Raw genomic sequence first — 17,894 nt, forward strand, 5'->3', positions numbered from 1 at the left:
TTAGGCCCAGCTCTCACCATGGTCCAATTTAAATTGAACTCTGGAGGCCATTTACTCAGCTCTGCCTACTCGCCTGCCGTCTATGGGTTTTTATTAAGTTATAAAAAAAGCGGGAGATGGGAGATGGATGTTTTATAGACCTTTTTCACCGCACCGCATAACGGTAATGCCCCCGAGAGCGCCACATTCACAGACCTGAGACCCAGAAGACAGACCCAAGCGACAGACAGACCCAAGATACAAGCAAGAGAGACCCAGGAACGGGACCAGACTCATGCATTGCAATAAAATGAAATTTTATAACAGCAGCAGCAGCAGCAGCCAGGCAGCAGGCAGGCAGCAGGCAGCAGCCGCAGCGAGCGACAACAAAAACGTTGCCCAAATTCCAACAAAAAAAGAACACAAGACAGCGAAAGAATGGCAGAGAGAGAGGCAGACAAAGGTCGTCACAGCAAGTGAAAATAGCAAAAGAGACAGAAAGAGACAGAGTAAGAGGGAGAGGTGGAAGGCCCAAAACGGAATTCACTTCCAGTTCCGTGGCTCAGGTGTTAATTTCCCATTTTCGGGGTTTCCGCACTCCAGTTTGAGGAGAGGCAAGTTCGTTGCCTAAGTTGTTCGTTTTTCGGTTTTCGGTTTTTCGGGTTTTCGGTTTTTGGGTTTTCCCGTCTGCTGCCGTCTTTCGCTTTAAAGTGGAGCGCGCACCGCTCGAATGCGCCCAACTGAATGCGAATGAGGGGCGTATGGACAGCTAGCCGGCCGGTCCCGGTGCCCCTCTCGGTGCCCACACTTTGCCACTGCAAAATAATAAAAACAGAAATTATTATTATTATTATTTCGTTCTTTTTTTTTTGGTTCGTAGTCTGTTGGGGTCTGTTTTTTGTGGGGCGCATTTCCTTTTGCTGCCCCCTCAAAAAAGACACACCACAGCAGAAGAGGAGGAGGAGAAAAAACCCCAAACGTTTTTCGTTCCGTTTCTGACCCTAAAAGTTCAAAAGTTTAAGTCAAGTTTTCCCAAAACCAAATCTCCGACTCCTTTCCACAGCAAAACGAAAAGAAACAAAAAATCAACAACAAAAAAGAAAGAAGGAAAAACCATATATTAACGACTGCAACGAGGAGTACAACCAGCAAAAACCTCAACAGATCTCAACACAAGAAGAGTCTTCTTTGGCTTGCAACTGCAACAGATACCCGAGGCAGCAGCAGCGCGCTTCTCTGGGAGCGCTTCAAGAAGCGGCACAATGACAGCGACTGCGACTGCGACTGCGACAGCAGCGTCAGCGTCAGCATCAGCATCGGCAGCAGCATCGGCGAGAAAGCAACCTGCAACAATCGCAATGCTCAATGGAAACGCTTTTACGGTTAAGCGGCTCTTAGCGGTAAGTGAACTCAACTCAACTCAACTTCCATTCCCATTTTTGCACACCCCCCTTTCAGGGCGTTGCCAATTCAAATTGCTCCACAAAAAAAGGCATCCACAAACAGCAAACGAAATGAAATGAAATAAATGTTTGTCAACTGCCCCGTCGAACCATTGTTAATGGCAGCAGCAAGAGCAACAGCAGCAACAGCAGCTCTCTACAATCATTTTTGTTGTTTTTTGGCACAACTCTTCTTTTCTGGTGTGGGCTGCCAGCCGCCTGCCGCCTGCTGCCTGCTTTGGCACTTCAGTCGTGGGCCGCGCGCGTTCTTTTCTTTCTGTTTAAAGAGCTGTGAAGTCGGCCATTGGGTCAAATTGTGGCTGATAGATGGATAGGGAGGCAGTCTCGCAGATGAGGTTCCTCCATGACGATGATGATGATGTACCATCGGTTGGGGGTCTCTACGCTTCACTTCTTCAATCCGAGAGTAATGTGGGCAAATTAATCTAATAAAAGGTGGGAGTTTATTCTCTCTCTCTCTCTGTGTGCATTAGCTCGGCATGAATGAATTATTTGGTTCATAAAATTTCATTGCCCGACACTTAATCATTATTATGGGTACGTGTACTATTCGTAGAGAGTGTTTCCTCGCTCGCTGTCTCTTGGCTGGGAACTAGTTTACCTATAAATAGGTTCTTCTATTGAATTGGTTGACTCTTTTTATGGATTCATTAGCGGCGGAGCAAAGAAAAAAGAAAAAAGAAAAAGAAACATCAAAGAAAGGAAGTTGCGCAAATTTTATGGAATTTATTATGTTTTAGTGCTGTCGTTTCTCTCCAAGTTTTTTTTTTTATCTTTCCATAACTTTTCCTTATAATCCAATGCATTTTTCATCTTTAATCCCAGGCCAGCAAGGGCTTGGAGGGGCTTACCCACTCTCTGTTGCCTTTGGACAACAAACAATTTATCCATTTCAATGTTCTGTTCTGGGTTCTGGTCAGCCCCAAAGCCCCTCAAGTGCATTCATCTTGTGCAGCCATGTTGGGCTCTGCTCTGTCTGCTCCACCTGCACTTGGACCGCCCGGCCAAAGGTCAGCAGACGGTCTGGCGCCCGACGATCATTAAACAAAACAACAACAACAACAAAAGTACGAAAGTAATTTGTAAAACACGAAAAATTATTTACCTTTTTGTTGCTGCTGCTGTTGGTTCTGCTGCTGTTGCGGCTGTTCTTGCTGTTCTTTTACGATTCGAAATTACAATGAGCGAACGGGCAACAACAGCAACAGCAACAGGAACATGCAACATCAACAACAACAACAACTGCAACTGCAACTGCAACGGCAACGGGTCTTCATTAGCACAGACCGACAGACCGACAGCCGCGTATTGTACAAATTCTTGGCCATAAACCCAAAAACAGAAAGAACAGAAAAATAAATATGCCAAGACAGAGAACCAGAGAGAACTCTGAGAATCCATAGAGGGAGAGATGCAGATGCAGCCGCTTGATGAATGATGTTTTGGCAGCTTTAAAGACACAGTCGGACATTTGGCCAAGAGCTGGAAGATGAATGGCCAGGCGGAGGATTACAAATTGCCGGGTGGACATGGTCCGACGGTTATTAGCCAGTGCTCTGCTGTGCAGCATCCTCTCTGCATAAGCATTCCCCTGAGAGCCATTCCAAAAGGTTGTCAAATCTGCCCCAAAACAATAAGCTGGCAATGAAAGTAACTTGGCTTTTATTTATTGGGTCAATAGACAGCCGCAGACACAATCTAATGGCGCACACATTCTCTGCACCATTCTCTGGCCTGCCTCTCTGGCCATTCCACGAGTATCTGTATCTCGTGCTGAAAAGCCGCTTGAAAGCGTAATTAAACAATTTCTACTCATTCTTTATTGACATTTTATTGATGCCGCCGGTTCCATTTCATTCGTATTGGCTTTTCGATTCAGGTTCTGTTTCTGTTTCAATGCCGAGCTGCGGAGATGCGGAGATACTTTTACCCGCTTCGAGTGGCTCCGATTTGTTTTGTATTCCTCTTGCCATTGATCTCTGGAGTGGTCCATTGAGTGCTTTTTCTTGTGGCTCTTTAACAATCGTTGGCACCTCGCTGGAGTGCTGTAAATCCGTGTGTTATTTGAGCAGAAAAACAGTCTTGAGTGCTTAGAAAATAAAACACTTTTGTTTGTGGTTTTACTGCCAAAGAAATTGAGTTTCCATTGGGAATAGCTTGGGTTTTATTCCTGTAGTTTTTCATTGGAACTTGTAATATTTTTGCTAGCCTAAAATTATGTTTAAATTCCAAGAATTTCAAATTACACATGGGAAAGATTCCCCCCATGCCAATAAGTACTTACTTTTCCACGAATCATGGGATACACATCTTCATTTATCACAATCAACGATGGGGGGAAAAGGATTCTTGGGCTGGCAACAAAGTTGGACCCTCGCTGCCACATGTAACTGTGGTTTTAATGTCTCAACTTGTACAATTCTACACAGATAACAGAGGGAGGGAGTGGGGCAGAGGAGGAGTCGTCTCGGATTGCGTGACTGTGGAATTGGCATCCAAATTGGAGAATTCTCTTACCAATTAGCGGCTGAGGAAGGGGTTGGGACTGGGGCTGACCAGGTGGAATTCCCCTCCGTGAACGCAAACTTTATGTAATCATTGAATTTAATGCGTCAGCGAAAACTGAAGCGGGGGAGAGGCACCAGCAGGAGTACCGTTGCTCAGTATGCAAAAGAATAGAACCCGAAACCGAAACCCAGTTACCCAACTCTGCCGTGTATCTCTGTGTATCTGTGTCTGTGTTTCGGTTAGGTAATGCCCCCGAGAGCCCCAGCCCAGAGACCATAATTAATGGCGTGTGGCGCTCGTTCGCGATGAGCAGAAAGTACATTGCACTCTCCACTTGCCACAAAATTCAGCTTATTTATTAGCCAACAACAGAGCAGAGTCGGAGCAGAGCCAGAGCACACGTTCTAACTGCAAACAAAAAAACCTACACAAAAGATTCAGCAGCTCGAAGCGTAGTTCTACGCCTTTTCTTGGCTAGTCGTGGGTTCCCTTGGTTTTTGTTTCGGTTTCTTGTTGTTCTTTTTTTTTAATTATAGATCCCAAGTACGTATGCCCCCGGGCACCATACTCCCTACTCACCCCCTTGGGGCGTGTGCGCGGTGTTCAGGCAACTGTTAATTTTGTTTTACAACCTGCGTCTCGTATCGCTTAAGGCATCTGCCACATATCTCTCTCTCCCTCTCTCTCCGGTTAACTGTGTCTATGCCCGATACACTTACTCGTACACCCCAAGCGGTATTTCATTCATAAAACAGACTTCAGCAAACTGCGCCGATTACTGCCGATTAGAGGCGCTTTTTGCTGTTTTTTTGTGGCTTTTTGTCGGCTACGAATATTCCGTGCATTCGGGCAATTTGTTGGTTTTTTCTTTGGGTTAGAGCATCTCTGGGGAGGAGAGTTTGTGGCCAAGATCCATGTTGTTGGCCAATTTGTTGGCTCATTTCTGTTAAGTTGCGATCTCTTTGTGCATTACTTAATCATAGTTTGTGCCAAGCTAAGCAGCAAATTGAATAGCAAAATTTATGCACTTTAAATTGGGTAATTTTGGGCAGTGGAACAGAAGCGGGAGAAGCAGATTTTTAGATGGGAAAGAGCTGCGAACACGGACTAACAAAAATAGGAATAAATATCATCATATTTTCGCACTCTTTGTGAAGGATTCCCTTCCACTTTTCACACATCTTCCACTCGAAATTCTTTTCCTTATTTAATCTTTAAAACATTTCCTTTCTTCGCTTTTGCAGCTTCTCATCATGTTCACAGTGCTGCTGACGAGCAGTGAGGCTTTGGAGCTGGGTGACAAGTGCCAGCATGACATGGACTGTACAGATTTCATCAAGGGCTCCAGCTGCTCGGCCCTCGGCTACTGCGAGTGTGCGCCATATTTTGTTCAACTGAATTCCAAGCGCTGTTTGTCATGTAAGTAGGCAATGTCAATCTTTGGTTGGCCCCAAATGGAGCCGAGTGGGAGTGGCATGGGCCAGGGGGGACGACTGGGACAAACATTGGACCCAAAGAATGTTTGCCTGTTTGTGGGCAAACAATGGGGTGCAACGCTGCATCCAAGAACCGTTAACACAACTCAACAGCGACGCGACTCTCACTCTAACTCCTTCTCTGTCTCTCTTCTTTACAGCCCAACTGCTGGGCGGCGACTGCCAACTGAGCGAGCAATGCTCGATGAAGGTGGCCAACAGCAGCTGCCTGGATGGGGCCTGCCGCTGCGTCGAGGGATTCTTGCAGTTCCGCAAGCACACCTGTCTGGGACGTAAGTATCTGGCGACCGTTGGCCAGCAACTATTGTGGCCCTAAGCACACTCCACACACACGATGTTGCAACATTCAGAAAGCATTAACATTAACTCTTAATAATATCATTAACTGATCTGTTCGTTTCGCTGTTTGCAATAAACGAACGCAGCTCTGGCCACAGATGCCACAGACGGAATCATCTCTCTCTTTGATTGCTTATCATTTTACCCACTACCATCTCTGATCCCTCTTCGTTTGTGGAATGTCACGCACCCTTGTGTGGCAGCAAACATTTCCTGTGTTTGCGCAGAGATTTTCCCTTGCCGCACTTTGCTGCCACTTGACACAGGCAATTAACATGGCCATAACAATGGCAATGCAATAACGAACCAACACACACAGATACACACTCTAGGCAGACAATCGTGTCACTAATTATACGCATAATTGGTTAATTTTCCAAGAACTGGCTAACAACCTGGCTAGAAATCGCCGCAGAGAAGCGAAGAGAACCAAACAGAACGGCAACTCAAATGTAAAATGTAAATGTTTGACTCTAGACTCCAGAGATCTCTTCGATCTTTCTTTCTGATCTGTCTGTGTGTGTGAAAGATGTGTGAAAGATACATTTCGAGCGCTACTTCGAGGCTTCATTTTTGGCTGGCTGGCTGGCTGGCTGGCTGGCTGGCTGGAAGCTGCAACTAAGCTGAGGGCTGGCTGAGGAGCAGTGATTTGACTCATAGATGAATCATTTTGGCATTAGATGAATCAGAAATGAAACTAGGAAAACTAGGAAACTTAGCGAAGATATCTTGCTCAGGCAGAAGAGCGTTAGACCCAGAACTGCACAGTAAAGAAATATTTGGCATCCCTTCCGTAGAGTTCTCCAGAGTTCTGTGATCAGTGATCACTGCAGTTACAGCTTTCCGTGGGTCTGCAGCCCTGCTGTCCAACGATTGTCATCTACCAGCTCGAGCAGCAGAGAATTCCACTTCCTATTGGCACATTGGCGCCAAGTGGCGTTAATCTGATTAGAATGAATGTCGACTGGCAGCGAGAGAATTTGTCAGAGACACAGAGAGAGAGCGAGAGCGAGAGAGAGCGCAACAGGAACACGTTCAAAGGAGAGCAATGAGGCACGATCATGGACATGGTGCAACTGCAACAGTTCGTGTCATTGCCGTTCACCTGTTCTGTTGTAGCTGCTGCTGTGGCAGTTGCCTGCTGTCCGCTCCGCGCTCCTCTTGCTCCCCTCTGCTGACTTAATTATATATCCACCGAATTCTATATATCCGGCAGGGGGAGGGCGTGCCGCGACATCTGGCCGAGAGTGCGCTTCACATATTTAATTAAAAAGTAATTTTAATGACAAGAGGAGCGTGTGGTCAGAAGGCAGCTGCAGGTGCACACGAGCCTACTGTGTGGCAAGTGGCAGGCAGTGGGGCAGCGCCAGCAGGCATTCATTTATGAGATACTTTCACCAAAAAAAGCAGCAGCAGCACAATGGCAACGGAATGAAATGAATGAACCTTTCACCAAAAAGGAAAATCCTTAGCGCTGTGTCTCCTGTGCAGCTCCAGCTCCAGCTTCAGCTCTTTGCTGCTTCTTTGATTTGTATCTGGCATATCTCTCTCTCCCTCTTTGTACTCTCTCTCTCTCTGTCGTTCTTCCATTCTGTCGCTACTTTACATGCCTAATTGCCTCGACTGGCGGCGGCTGCTGGCTGCTGGTTTTAAATGTAATTAAATTGCACTGATTAAGCGCCAATCCAATGGCATCCACAGCAAAAGAAAGTCACAGCAAAAAGTCCAATTAGTTCTCAGTGAGTGAAAGAGACAGCAGGTACAGGCAGGAGCCCAAAAGCCGGGAGACCAAAAATGTTTGGCTTGCAGTTGACAAAAAAAAATGTTGCACACATTTGGCAATGGGCACGGCCTACGACCATTCACTTTATCCCAGCTTCATCTCTTTCTCTCTCTTGGTATCTCTACCCCTCTCTTTGTCTGTCTTTCTCTCTCTCTCTCTCTGTGTCTGTCTGTCTTTCTCTTGGGTCAAGTGAAGCAAGTTGTGTGCCAGATTTTGTGAGCTTGTCAGGCTTTCGCTCGCTGTGTCTCTGTCTCTGTCTGCGACGCCGCCTCTGCTGCTGCCCCATTCGGTGGCATTCGGTTTAGCTAACTGCCACTTGTTCCAGTTTCCCATGCACCTTAACCCATCGAAGTCGAGGCGCCCCATACCGGGATTGGCCGTTGCTACGTTCCCTGTTTGCTATTTGCTTTTTGCTTTTTGTGGCCTTTTTTAACGAGGCAGCAAGAACAATAAGAACATTTCCTACCAGCCCAACCAACGATCTTTATGAGCTCTCTCGTATGACAAACTCCCCTCGCTGCCACCCCTTGGGGCACGTTGGAAAGAGAGCTCATGTTGGGGGGCACAAAAGTATGCCACGTACGAGCAAGTCTTTGCATTCAAACAGATAATGAACAGACAGCCAGAAGATGCGGCGAGAGCCAGATCGAGATCTCAGTTTCAGGCTTTACAAAGTTGCAGAAAAAGTGTCAGGCATCGCTTTTGCCTGGGGAAACCATTAGCTGCTCTCGTGATATAAGCAAGAAAAGCAAATTGTCAACGCAACTCACTTTCTGCAGAGCTGCCGAAACTCAGCAGCGGAAAATTACTTTCCCTTGCGACACCCAAAAGCCACACGAAACAGAGTCAAGAAAAAAGCAAAAAGCGATGAATTCCATTTCATTTCGCATGACCCACAAAAGCGTTAGTCAAAAGCCTCAAACTGTGTTAATTTGCGGCCAAGAAGCTGAAGCAGAAAATGGCCAGAATGAATGGTGGCGGTTTTGGTGGCCATTTGAAACTAAATTGCGCCAAATGCCAAATTGCAATGCAAATTATGTGGAACAGTGGCAAAGGCAGTGCCTCAGCTGGTGGCAGCACTTTTGGCCACTTCCGCAAACAATAAGAAAAAACAGCTCATAATGGCAGGAAAACCTCAGACCCCATAGCATTTTCATGCCTCATGCAAAGTGCCACAATTAATTACGTGTAGCAAAAAGTTATAAACAAAACAACAAAGAAGAATCCACTGCGGCACTTGGAGATATTTTACGATATTTGTTGCGCGCCACAATTGGCGCTGCTAATGAAAGTTGCCCGGCAGTAAAGAGACTTATTAAAGCCACAGGAATGCAACGCAGATCCACAGCCACAAGTGCAGATACAAGTGTATCTGTGGCCGGCATCTGTATCTGTATCTGTATCTGTGCGTGCTGGTGGCAGTTGACACAGATTTCGCAATTCCGGCCACCGGCAGCGACAGATCAAGCCACATGGCAGCTTCAATAATAATTTATGCTGATTTTGATGGGAATTATGGTTTATGATGCCTGCAGAGATCTCCAGCCGCGCCACCGAGCAATTTTCACACGCGTTTGCAGCAGCGAGAGCGCCCCACGGAGTAATCGAAGTGGGTTAGGTTTACAGGCGGACTGCCAGTCGTGCAGCAATTCGCATGCAACCTGTCAACAGCAGCAACAGCAGTGGCAGCAGCAGCAAACATGCCCCCAGAGGGTGCCCCCTGATTAGGGGGAGTGGCAGATCGATCATCGTTTTTGGTCAGCGCCCGAGAACGCAGCTCCCAGGGTCTCCTGCGGCTGCTGCTGCTGCTGCTGCTGCTGCTGCTGCTCCTTCCTTTGTGTTATATAAAAGTGAAAGATGAAGCCAAACATTTTGCGCCAACTATGGTCATAGAGAGAGACACAAGCAGAGAGAGCGAGAGACAAAGAGAGAGATCTTCCTGGTTGCTGCCATATTGGTGTCAAAGCTGCAGCGAGAGACACGTTTGAGCTACTCGCATTTGGAATGGCAAAGACGTTGGAGTCGCCACAGAGTCAGCGTCAGCATCAGAGCTGGAGTCAGCGTCAGCGTCAGAGTCAAAGTCAGTGCCAGTGTCAGTGTCAGTGGCGTTGCATTCGTTAAGTATACGCCACGTTTGCCGTTTGCCTTTTATGTGCTTTGGCTTTGACTTTGGCTTTAACTTCAGCTGCAACCGGTTCCCCCCAGTGGCCAATGCCAAATGCCAAAAAAAAACAAAACGCCGGCTAAAGGCCTTTGGTGAAATGCCGACAGAAAACGTTTGACTTGAGTTTGGATGTTGGAAATGAAATTCCCCGAGAGGGTTCGATCGAAAGGGCACACACAGATTTATGAGCTCTGCCACACAAAGAAACTCTGAGCAAACTCCTGCTGGAAACTCTGAGCAGACACTGCCCTAAGGGCCACTGCAGGTGGCTGCTGCCTGGCTGCTCTGTGGCTCCAGTGGCTGCTGGTAAATGGCATGTCGCCAGGTTGCTAGTTGCACAGTTGCACAGTTTGCCTGCCACACCAAAAACGAAACAAGTGAAAACAAGTTGCGGCAGCAACTGCGGCTCTTTGGCTCTCGACTCTGCAGCTAGTCCAGAAAGTGGGTCAGAGTCAGAGAGCTCTGAGATTCCAGTGGCTGTTCGGGCAGACACGCAGGTGGCAGGCAGGCAGGCAGGCAGGCAGGCAGGCGAGTGGAATGCTGATGAGGAACGGTAATGGGAATGGGCGACGTCACTGGCGGTTCGTTCCTCTCTTTTTTGTGAGCAAGGGAGAGGGGGGTAGGCGGGAACCGCTGCATGCGTCGAGGTTGATGCAGTTGCAGTTGACTTTATTGACGGTTATTAGGCCTGTCGAAGGCGGCCTAATGCCTGTGGGCCTCGTACTCGTTGCACCACTCGGGGGCAACTGCAACTGCCGCTTGCCGCTTGCCGCTTGCCGCTTGCTGCTGTTGGGGTGTTGCTCTGTTGCTGCTGTTGCTCTGTTGCTGCACATGATGATGACGATGATGAGTTTTTAATATGCATTTGGTGCTTGCCGGAGAGTTCGGTTTACGGTTAACTTAATAACACATCCATAAAGCATCGAGAATTAGATCTGCAAGCGCTGCAAGAAATGCAAAAAAAAAAATACAACAAAATTCTCATGAGAATCTTTTTTTTCCTTCCTTCTTTTTTCTTCTGCTCGTTGCAGCTGCCCATCCCGGTGCCGTTTGCTACAGCCACGCCCACTGCCAAATGTTTGATACACGCACCCACTGCGATTTCCTGATTCCAAATCTCTTTGGACGCTGCCAGTGCACGGCACCCACAAAGATGATTGCCGGACAGTGCCAGGCACCAGCCACGGAAGAGCAGCCCAGCGAGAAGGTGGAGAAGCTGACAACTACCACAACAACAACCACCACGACACCAGAGCCTACAACGAGGAGATACACCACCACAACGACGACAACAACAACGACAACAACTCCTGCACCCACCACAAGGGCAACAACCACAACCACGACAACGACAACTGCCGCGCCCATGCAGCTGGAGGATGAGCTGCCGGCCAGCGTGGAGGAGCAAACGCTAGAGGAAGACGATGGCGAGGCTGTCAAGCTGCGGCCAGAGATCTCGGAGCTGGACAATGGCGAGAAACTGGAGGCCATAGACATGGCGCATGAGGAGACGGAACTCACACAGCAGCAGGAGCAGCAGGATGCGGAAAAGGAAGCAGCAGAGATGCAGCAGCTGAGGCAGCTCATGAGGATGCTGCCACCACTGGCAGCCAACAGCTGCTGACACCCGCCGATGTGCCCACCGAGAATGCTGTGGGTGTGGAGCAGGAGACGGAGGGCGGCCCCACCGAGGATTATCCCTACAAGATCGATGAGGAGTACACAGAGGAGCACGAGACGAGGCCAGAGCTGGTGGGGGAGCAGCCCGAACATCAGTACGAGGCAGAGCATGTCGATGGAGAGGATGCTGTGGAGGAGGCCTCGGGCGCTGAGGAGATTGCCTCATTGCCCGTCGACGATACCATGAAATTCGATTATGAAACGCCCGTCGAGGAGGCGGAGATGGAGGCTGACAAAGAGGAGGAGCAGCAGACGGCAGACCATCATCATCATAATGATAATGCTGATGAGGTGTTGGTGCCCATTGAGGCCGAGAGCGAGACTGATGCAGAGGCCACGACTCAGAGCCAAGCGCTGCTGCAGGATGAAGACGATCAGGAGCCGGCACAGACGGTGGCTGACGAGGAATTGATACCCGTGGATGGAGGTGGAGGTGGAGGAGCTGCAGAAATTGAAAGTGTGACGAAGGCGACAGAAGTGGAGCTGCCCGAAGAGGAGGAGGAGGAGGAGGATCAAGCTTCGGGGGATCATGAGATGGCAACGCCAGACATCGCGGCAGTGGCTAATGATGAAGTTCCAGCCAAGGAGGAGGCGCAGGAGGAGTCGCAGCAGGTGGAGCAAACAGAAGCGCTGAAGATCGAAGAGCCAGCAAAGGAGCAGCCAGAGAGTGAAAGCCAAAAGGAAGTGCCTGAGGAAGAGGCTGAAGAGGAAGTGGAGCAGCCAGAGACACAAACCGAAGCCGCAGAAGTGGTGGCAACAACAGAAGTTGCCCCACAAGTGGAAGCTGAAACAGAGCAGCAGCAGCAGCAACCAGAGGCAGAGGCCACGGAGGAGAAGGCAGCCTGAACCAGAGACGGAACCGGCGACGGAGACTGAAATCGATCAGGCAGAACAAAGCGCCGACATCAAGCCGACAAGTGGCGAAGATGATTTAAATGTAGGCAATCAATTAAATCAAGATCAAGAGCAAGAGACACAGCCCCAAGCAGCGGAAGAGATTGCCAGCGAAGCAGAGAAGGAGCAGCAGCAGCAGCAGCAGCAGGAGGAGGAGGAGGAGAGTGTGGCAGAGGCAGAGGCAGAGGCAGTCCAAGAGCCAGTGGAGGAGATCCAACAAGATGCAGATGAAGCCACAACAGAGCCACAAGAAATCAAAGTGAAACCAGTTGAAGAGGAGCAGCAGCAGCAGCAGCAGCAGCAACCAGAGCACGAGGAAGAAGACACACAGCTGGAAGACACTGAGTTGGAGAAGGAGGAAGAGTCAGAGACAGAGACAGCGACGGTGGCAATCATCGAAGCAGAGCACGAACAATTGACATACCCAACAAATGATGATGAATTGGCGCCAGTTGAGCAGCAGCCGGAGGAGGAGCAAGAGCAAGCGGCAGAGCAACAGACCACAGAGGCGGCACTCCAAGAACCAGAAATTTCCAGCACCGAACAGCAGCCAGAACAGGAGGAGGAGCAGCAGCAAGAGGCAGAGGCAGAGGCAGAGGCAGAGCTCACCCTGGTGGAAAATGCAAATGCAATTAAAACGCCTGCAGTGTCGGAAGCAATTGCAGAGCCACAGGCAGAGCTAAGCCCAGAGGAGCCACAAACCGAAACAGTCACCGAGCAGGACAGTGAAGTGTTGCCTCAAGCCATTGCTAATGATGAAGTGTCGCAGGTGGATGCAGATGCAGATGCAGATGTGGATCCACAGCCAGAGCAGCTGCCAATTAAGACACCCGAAGATATTGAGCCGGAAGCGAGCGAGGCACTGACAGAGATCACTCCATCATTGAGCGAAGTGGAAAGCGAATTGCAAGACGAAACTGTCACGGAGCGCAGTGAAAGTGCCGAGGAGCCGCTGCAGAGCCATAAAGATGAAACGGAAACCATTAAAACTGAGAATGATAACATCATTCAAGGTGCCGAACCGAATGTGGAGCAGGAAGCCAAGCCAGAGGGGGAGCCACAGCAGGAGGAGGAGCTCAGCAAGCCAGAGCTGGACTACACCAGCATCGAGCACCTGCAAGAGCTGCCCAAGCAGGAGGAGGAGGATGAACACAAGCCAGTGGCCACGGCAGAGGAGGATTACAATCAAGCGGAGGCTGAGGCAGAGACCGAAACGGAGACCACACCCGCACAGCTAGCATCCAACGATGACGAAGATGATGATGAGGAAGAAGCCACCGCCGAGTCCACTGTGGCGCCTCAGATCAGTGCCATTGTCAGCGAGGAGCAGGACCCGGAGAAGTTCCATGAGAGCGAGAGCATTGCCGACATTCTCAGCGACCTAATGCTGGAGGGTGACAGCACCGTGCCGCCCGTGCCCTTCGGCCAGCAGCCTGCCCAAACCGTGCCCATGGTGGAGGCCACCGAGGACAACGAGGAGGAGGAGGAGGAGGAAGCCACGCCAGTTGAGTCAGCTATACCCGATCTTGTGGCAGAGGCTGATGAAACACACGACGAGGAGCACGTGGAGCAGGTGCAAGCGCCAGCAGAGTCAGAGCAGGAGCAGATTCCCGCCATTCCAGATCTCTTTGCGGAGGCAGCAAACGATGAAGAGGAGCAGGAGGGGGATGCAGCTCAAACGACAGCAAGTCCCGCAGCAGAGGAAGCTGAAGAATCCACCACTGATGCCAAGGATGATGAGAAGCTAATCACCTTCTATCCAGAGGAGCAGCAGGAAACTGAATCGTTGCCAGAGGAAGCCACCACCGTGAAGGAACCCCAGGAGCAGCAGCAGCAGCAGGAGCAGGAGCAGGAGGCCACCTTATCCCCCGAGGAACTGCCCTTCGATCTCAGCGATAACTCTCAGCCCATTCGCATCAACGAACTCGAATCGGACAACCTCATTGTGGAGTCCACCACCAGCGTCGATGGCATCCAGGAGCTGGACAGCAATCACATCGAAGAGCAGCCTGCCGCACATGCCAGCGCCCACGAGGAGGCCACACCCAATCCCGCCGACATTGTGGAGATCACCACGCAGACCATGCTGGGTCTGGCCAGCCGTGTGACGCTCATGGAACCCGCAGCGCCCGTGGCCACCACGCTGATGCCCCTAATGACCACAGATGAGCCGACGCCGGAGCCAGTGGCGCCGTCCTTCTCCTCTTCACAGTTCAATCTTGCCTCGGAGCTGCGCAAGCGCGTGGACCTGGGCTTAGAGGCCATCTCCCTGGGCCTGGCCTGCAGCAGCGATCGCCAGTGCCAGCTCTCGGATCCCCATACGGTGTGCAATGCACGCGGCGTTTGCGACTGTGCCGGCAGCAGCGAGCAAGCTGAGGGTCAGTGCAGTGCTCAGAGTACAGGCTGCAGTCCGGGCACCTTTCAGGTAAGTGCAAAAAGCAGCAAAAGCCCAAGGGATCGGTTGAAGTTAACCCTTTCTCTCTCCTCTTTTGCAGTGCCGCTCCAGTGGCGTTTGCATCTCGTGGTTCTTTGTGTGCGATGGACGCGCCGACTGCAACGATGACTCCGACGAGGAGTGCACCCACAATGCGCGACTGAACCAGACCTGTCCCACGGAATCGTTCCGCTGCCAGCGCAGCGGTCGCTGCATCTCCCGCGCCGCTCTCTGCGACGGCCGCAAGCAGTGTCCCCATGGCGAGGATGAGCTCGGCTGCGATGGCAGCTTCAAGGGCGGCAACGCCTGTCCCGAGCACACGTTCCGCTGCAAGAGCGGCGAGTGCCTGCCGGAGTACGAGTACTGCAACGCCATTGTGTCCTGCAAGGATGGCAGCGACGAGCCGCCGCATCTGTGCGGCTCACGCTCTGTGCCCAGCATCTTTATGCGTCTCTTCGATGCGGGTGGCCTGCTGGGCGGTGGACGACGCGACTCCGCCGATGCCTACTGTCCGCATCGTTGCAGCAACGGACTGTGCCGCTCCACGGCCATTGTGTGCTCCGGACGCGATGGATGCGGGGATGGCACCGACGAGCAGACCTGTGCCGTGTGTCGTAAGTGGAACTAGAGGATTATCTGCAGGAATAAATGAGCTAATCTTCTCTTTGATCTTCTGTAGGTTGTCCTGCCCCAACTGCTGCCAGCCTGCCCGGCTATCTCGCCCGGCAACGCCCCATGCCGCTGTGGTAGAAAGGAGAGAGAGGAATTATAGGGATCCGAAACCAATTATTCAACACCGACTGCAACGTTTTGCCACACTATTATTCAAGCTTTCCAACACTAACTGTCGCTTTATCGAACTTTATTCCCCCCCTGCATATTCGAGACACATTTTTGACTAGAATTTAAGGTTGATATTTTAACGAAAAATTATTTATTTATTTATTTATGATTTTAGCTGCGCCCCTTGCCACGCCCAATTGACCCCTTGCTATCAAAGGGGCTGACCCTTTGAGCCAGTGATGTTTGTCAATTGAGCTAATGGACGCAACCCTAAAAAAAGACACATCCACACACACCAACACCCACACAACCCATTTCGATTATTTATTCTACTCATCCCTGTCCCCCAACCATTTAACTATTTATTTAACCTTCATGCCCACTCCCCCAAAAGAGGAACTACACTACACGAACACGAACACACAAACAATCTTCATTTAGTTTAGTTTTATGCAAATTTTCTAATCTAATTTATTTAAATTATTGGCCCGGCAAGACCCACAAAACGGAAACGAAAACAGAAAAGGAAAAGGGAAGGGCAGAGAATCGCTTCCCGCTCCCATGAAAATTGATGCATTTTTATTGATTAATTATTTGTAAATAAGTAAACGAGATCGTTCGATGATAAAGATCAGTTTTTAACTATTATTCCCCCTATAACTTATTCCATGTATTTGTATGTATTGTATGTATTTAGGGTACACACACACACAGACACAGACGCAGACATTTTCTCAAAGTCACAGCCAAGTATCAGAATAAAAATCAAATCCATTGAAGCAGGGCGAAAAATGCATCAACAAATGAAATGACAATAAAAAGAAAATAAAATCTATTTAAAACATACAAAAAACTGTTTACAAATTGTATTAAAGTGAGTTTGTTTAGAGGAAATTTAAACTGAAACTCAGACGCACAAATGTTGCCTGCTTCTGGGCAGCGCATAAAATATTCCATGATGATATCATGTGCTGGGATAGTCCAGCGACGGAGCACTGCCCGGAATATACTGTCATCGCCGTCAATGGCCCCTACATATTGTAGAATAATCTGGGCATAGATAGTCTTTGATTTAGTACTGCACTCGCCCAGCAGTTATCTTGGCCAAGTTCTTAATCTCGATCGTATTTACGAGCCTCCCGAGTATAAAAGGCAACGCGGAAGGGAGCCAAGAACAAGTTGTATCTGCAACATGAAGGTATTCATTACAATTCTGGCTTTGGCTGTGGCCTCTGCCTCGGCCTACGAGAGCGTGGTTCATCCCAAGGATCTGCCCAAGGTGACCAAGATCGAGGGACGCATCACCAATGGCTATGCGGCCCCGGAGGGCAAGGCACCCTACACCGTTGGCCTGGGCTTCAGCGGCGGCTGGTGGTGCGGTGGCTCCATCATTGCCCACGACTGGGTCCTCACCGCCGAGCACTGCATCGGAAACGCTGACTCTGTGACCGTTTACTTCGGTGCCACGTGGCGCACCAACGCCCAGTACACCCACTGGGTTGGCAGGAACAACTTCATCTCGCACTCGAACGCTGACATCGCCCTGATCCGCATTCCCCATGTGGACTTCTGGCACATGGTCAACAAGGTGGAGCTGCCCAGCTACAACGATCGCTACAACGACTACAACGAGTGGTGGGCCGTCGCCTGCGGCTGGGGCGGCACCTATGACGGCAGCCCACTGCCCGACTGGCTGCAGTGCGCCGATCTCCAGATCATCCACAACTCCGAGTGCGCCAGCTACTACGGCACCGGCACCGTCGGCGACAACATCATCTGCGTCCGTGTCGTCGATGGCAAGGGCACATGCGGTGGCGACTCTGGCGGCCCATTGGTCTCACACGACGGCGGCAAGCTGGTCGGTGTCACCAACTGGGTGTCCGGTGCTGGCTGCCAGGCCGGCCATCCCGCTGGCTTCCAGCGCGTCACCTACCACCTGGACTGGATCCGTGACCACACTGGAATTTCTTACTAAACTTTGAAAAAGTTTTGAAATAAATTAAAGTTGAACAGCAAATTATTTGGTTGTGAAAATTATGAAACTTTTAGGGGGGAATTCGCAGCATACAAGAGAGCCTGTGGGATGAGGGGATCGCTGGGTTTTTGTTGCTAAAGGAGAACTGTCTTCTAGGGGGAACTTTGACTAATTCTAAGATCTCTACAGATAAGAAAAGAGGTTAAGCCAATACTGATAAATGCGTGTCTGATCGCTTGAGTGCTTTTGGATTACTAATCATGACTTCCGATAGGAACCTTCTTCAATTGAGATTTTTGTCTGGTAAAGCAAGTGCTCTACAAAGAGAGATTGAGAGAGTTCAAAGAAGAAAAGTAGAAGTAGCACCTGATAAACCCACTTTATTGATTACAATTT

The 17,894-nt window shown here is 49.9% G+C and overlaps 2 protein-coding genes across 2 annotated transcripts; both read left to right on the top strand.

Moving 5' to 3' along the window:
* The first annotated feature begins 1,023 nt into the window (after positions 1 to 1,023).
* On the top strand, positions 1,024 to 16,020 carry LOC117895815 (titin). Its single transcript, XM_034803741.1, is given in 8 exon segments — positions 1,024 to 1,379; positions 5,195 to 5,369; positions 5,587 to 5,718; positions 10,764 to 11,318; positions 11,321 to 12,177; positions 12,254 to 14,731; positions 14,802 to 15,354; positions 15,420 to 16,020. Coding segments are annotated over 8 exon segments (4,959 nt in total). The 5' UTR covers positions 1,024 to 1,241; the 3' UTR covers positions 15,491 to 16,020.
* A 671-nt stretch (positions 16,021 to 16,691) lies between these two features.
* LOC117894709 (serine protease 1-like) lies at positions 16,692 to 17,540 on the top strand. The gene has a single exon (XM_034801890.1). It carries the CDS (start codon positions 16,716 to 16,718, stop codon positions 17,496 to 17,498), a length of 783 nt encoding a protein of 260 aa, XP_034657781.1. The 5' UTR covers positions 16,692 to 16,715; the 3' UTR covers positions 17,499 to 17,540.
* The last annotated feature ends 354 nt before the right edge of the window (positions 17,541 to 17,894 follow it).

Source organism: Drosophila subobscura, chromosome J (assembly GCF_008121235.1).
Source record: "Drosophila subobscura isolate 14011-0131.10 chromosome J, UCBerk_Dsub_1.0, whole genome shotgun sequence".
Classification (NCBI taxonomy): Eukaryota; Metazoa; Arthropoda; class Insecta; order Diptera; family Drosophilidae; genus Drosophila; species Drosophila subobscura.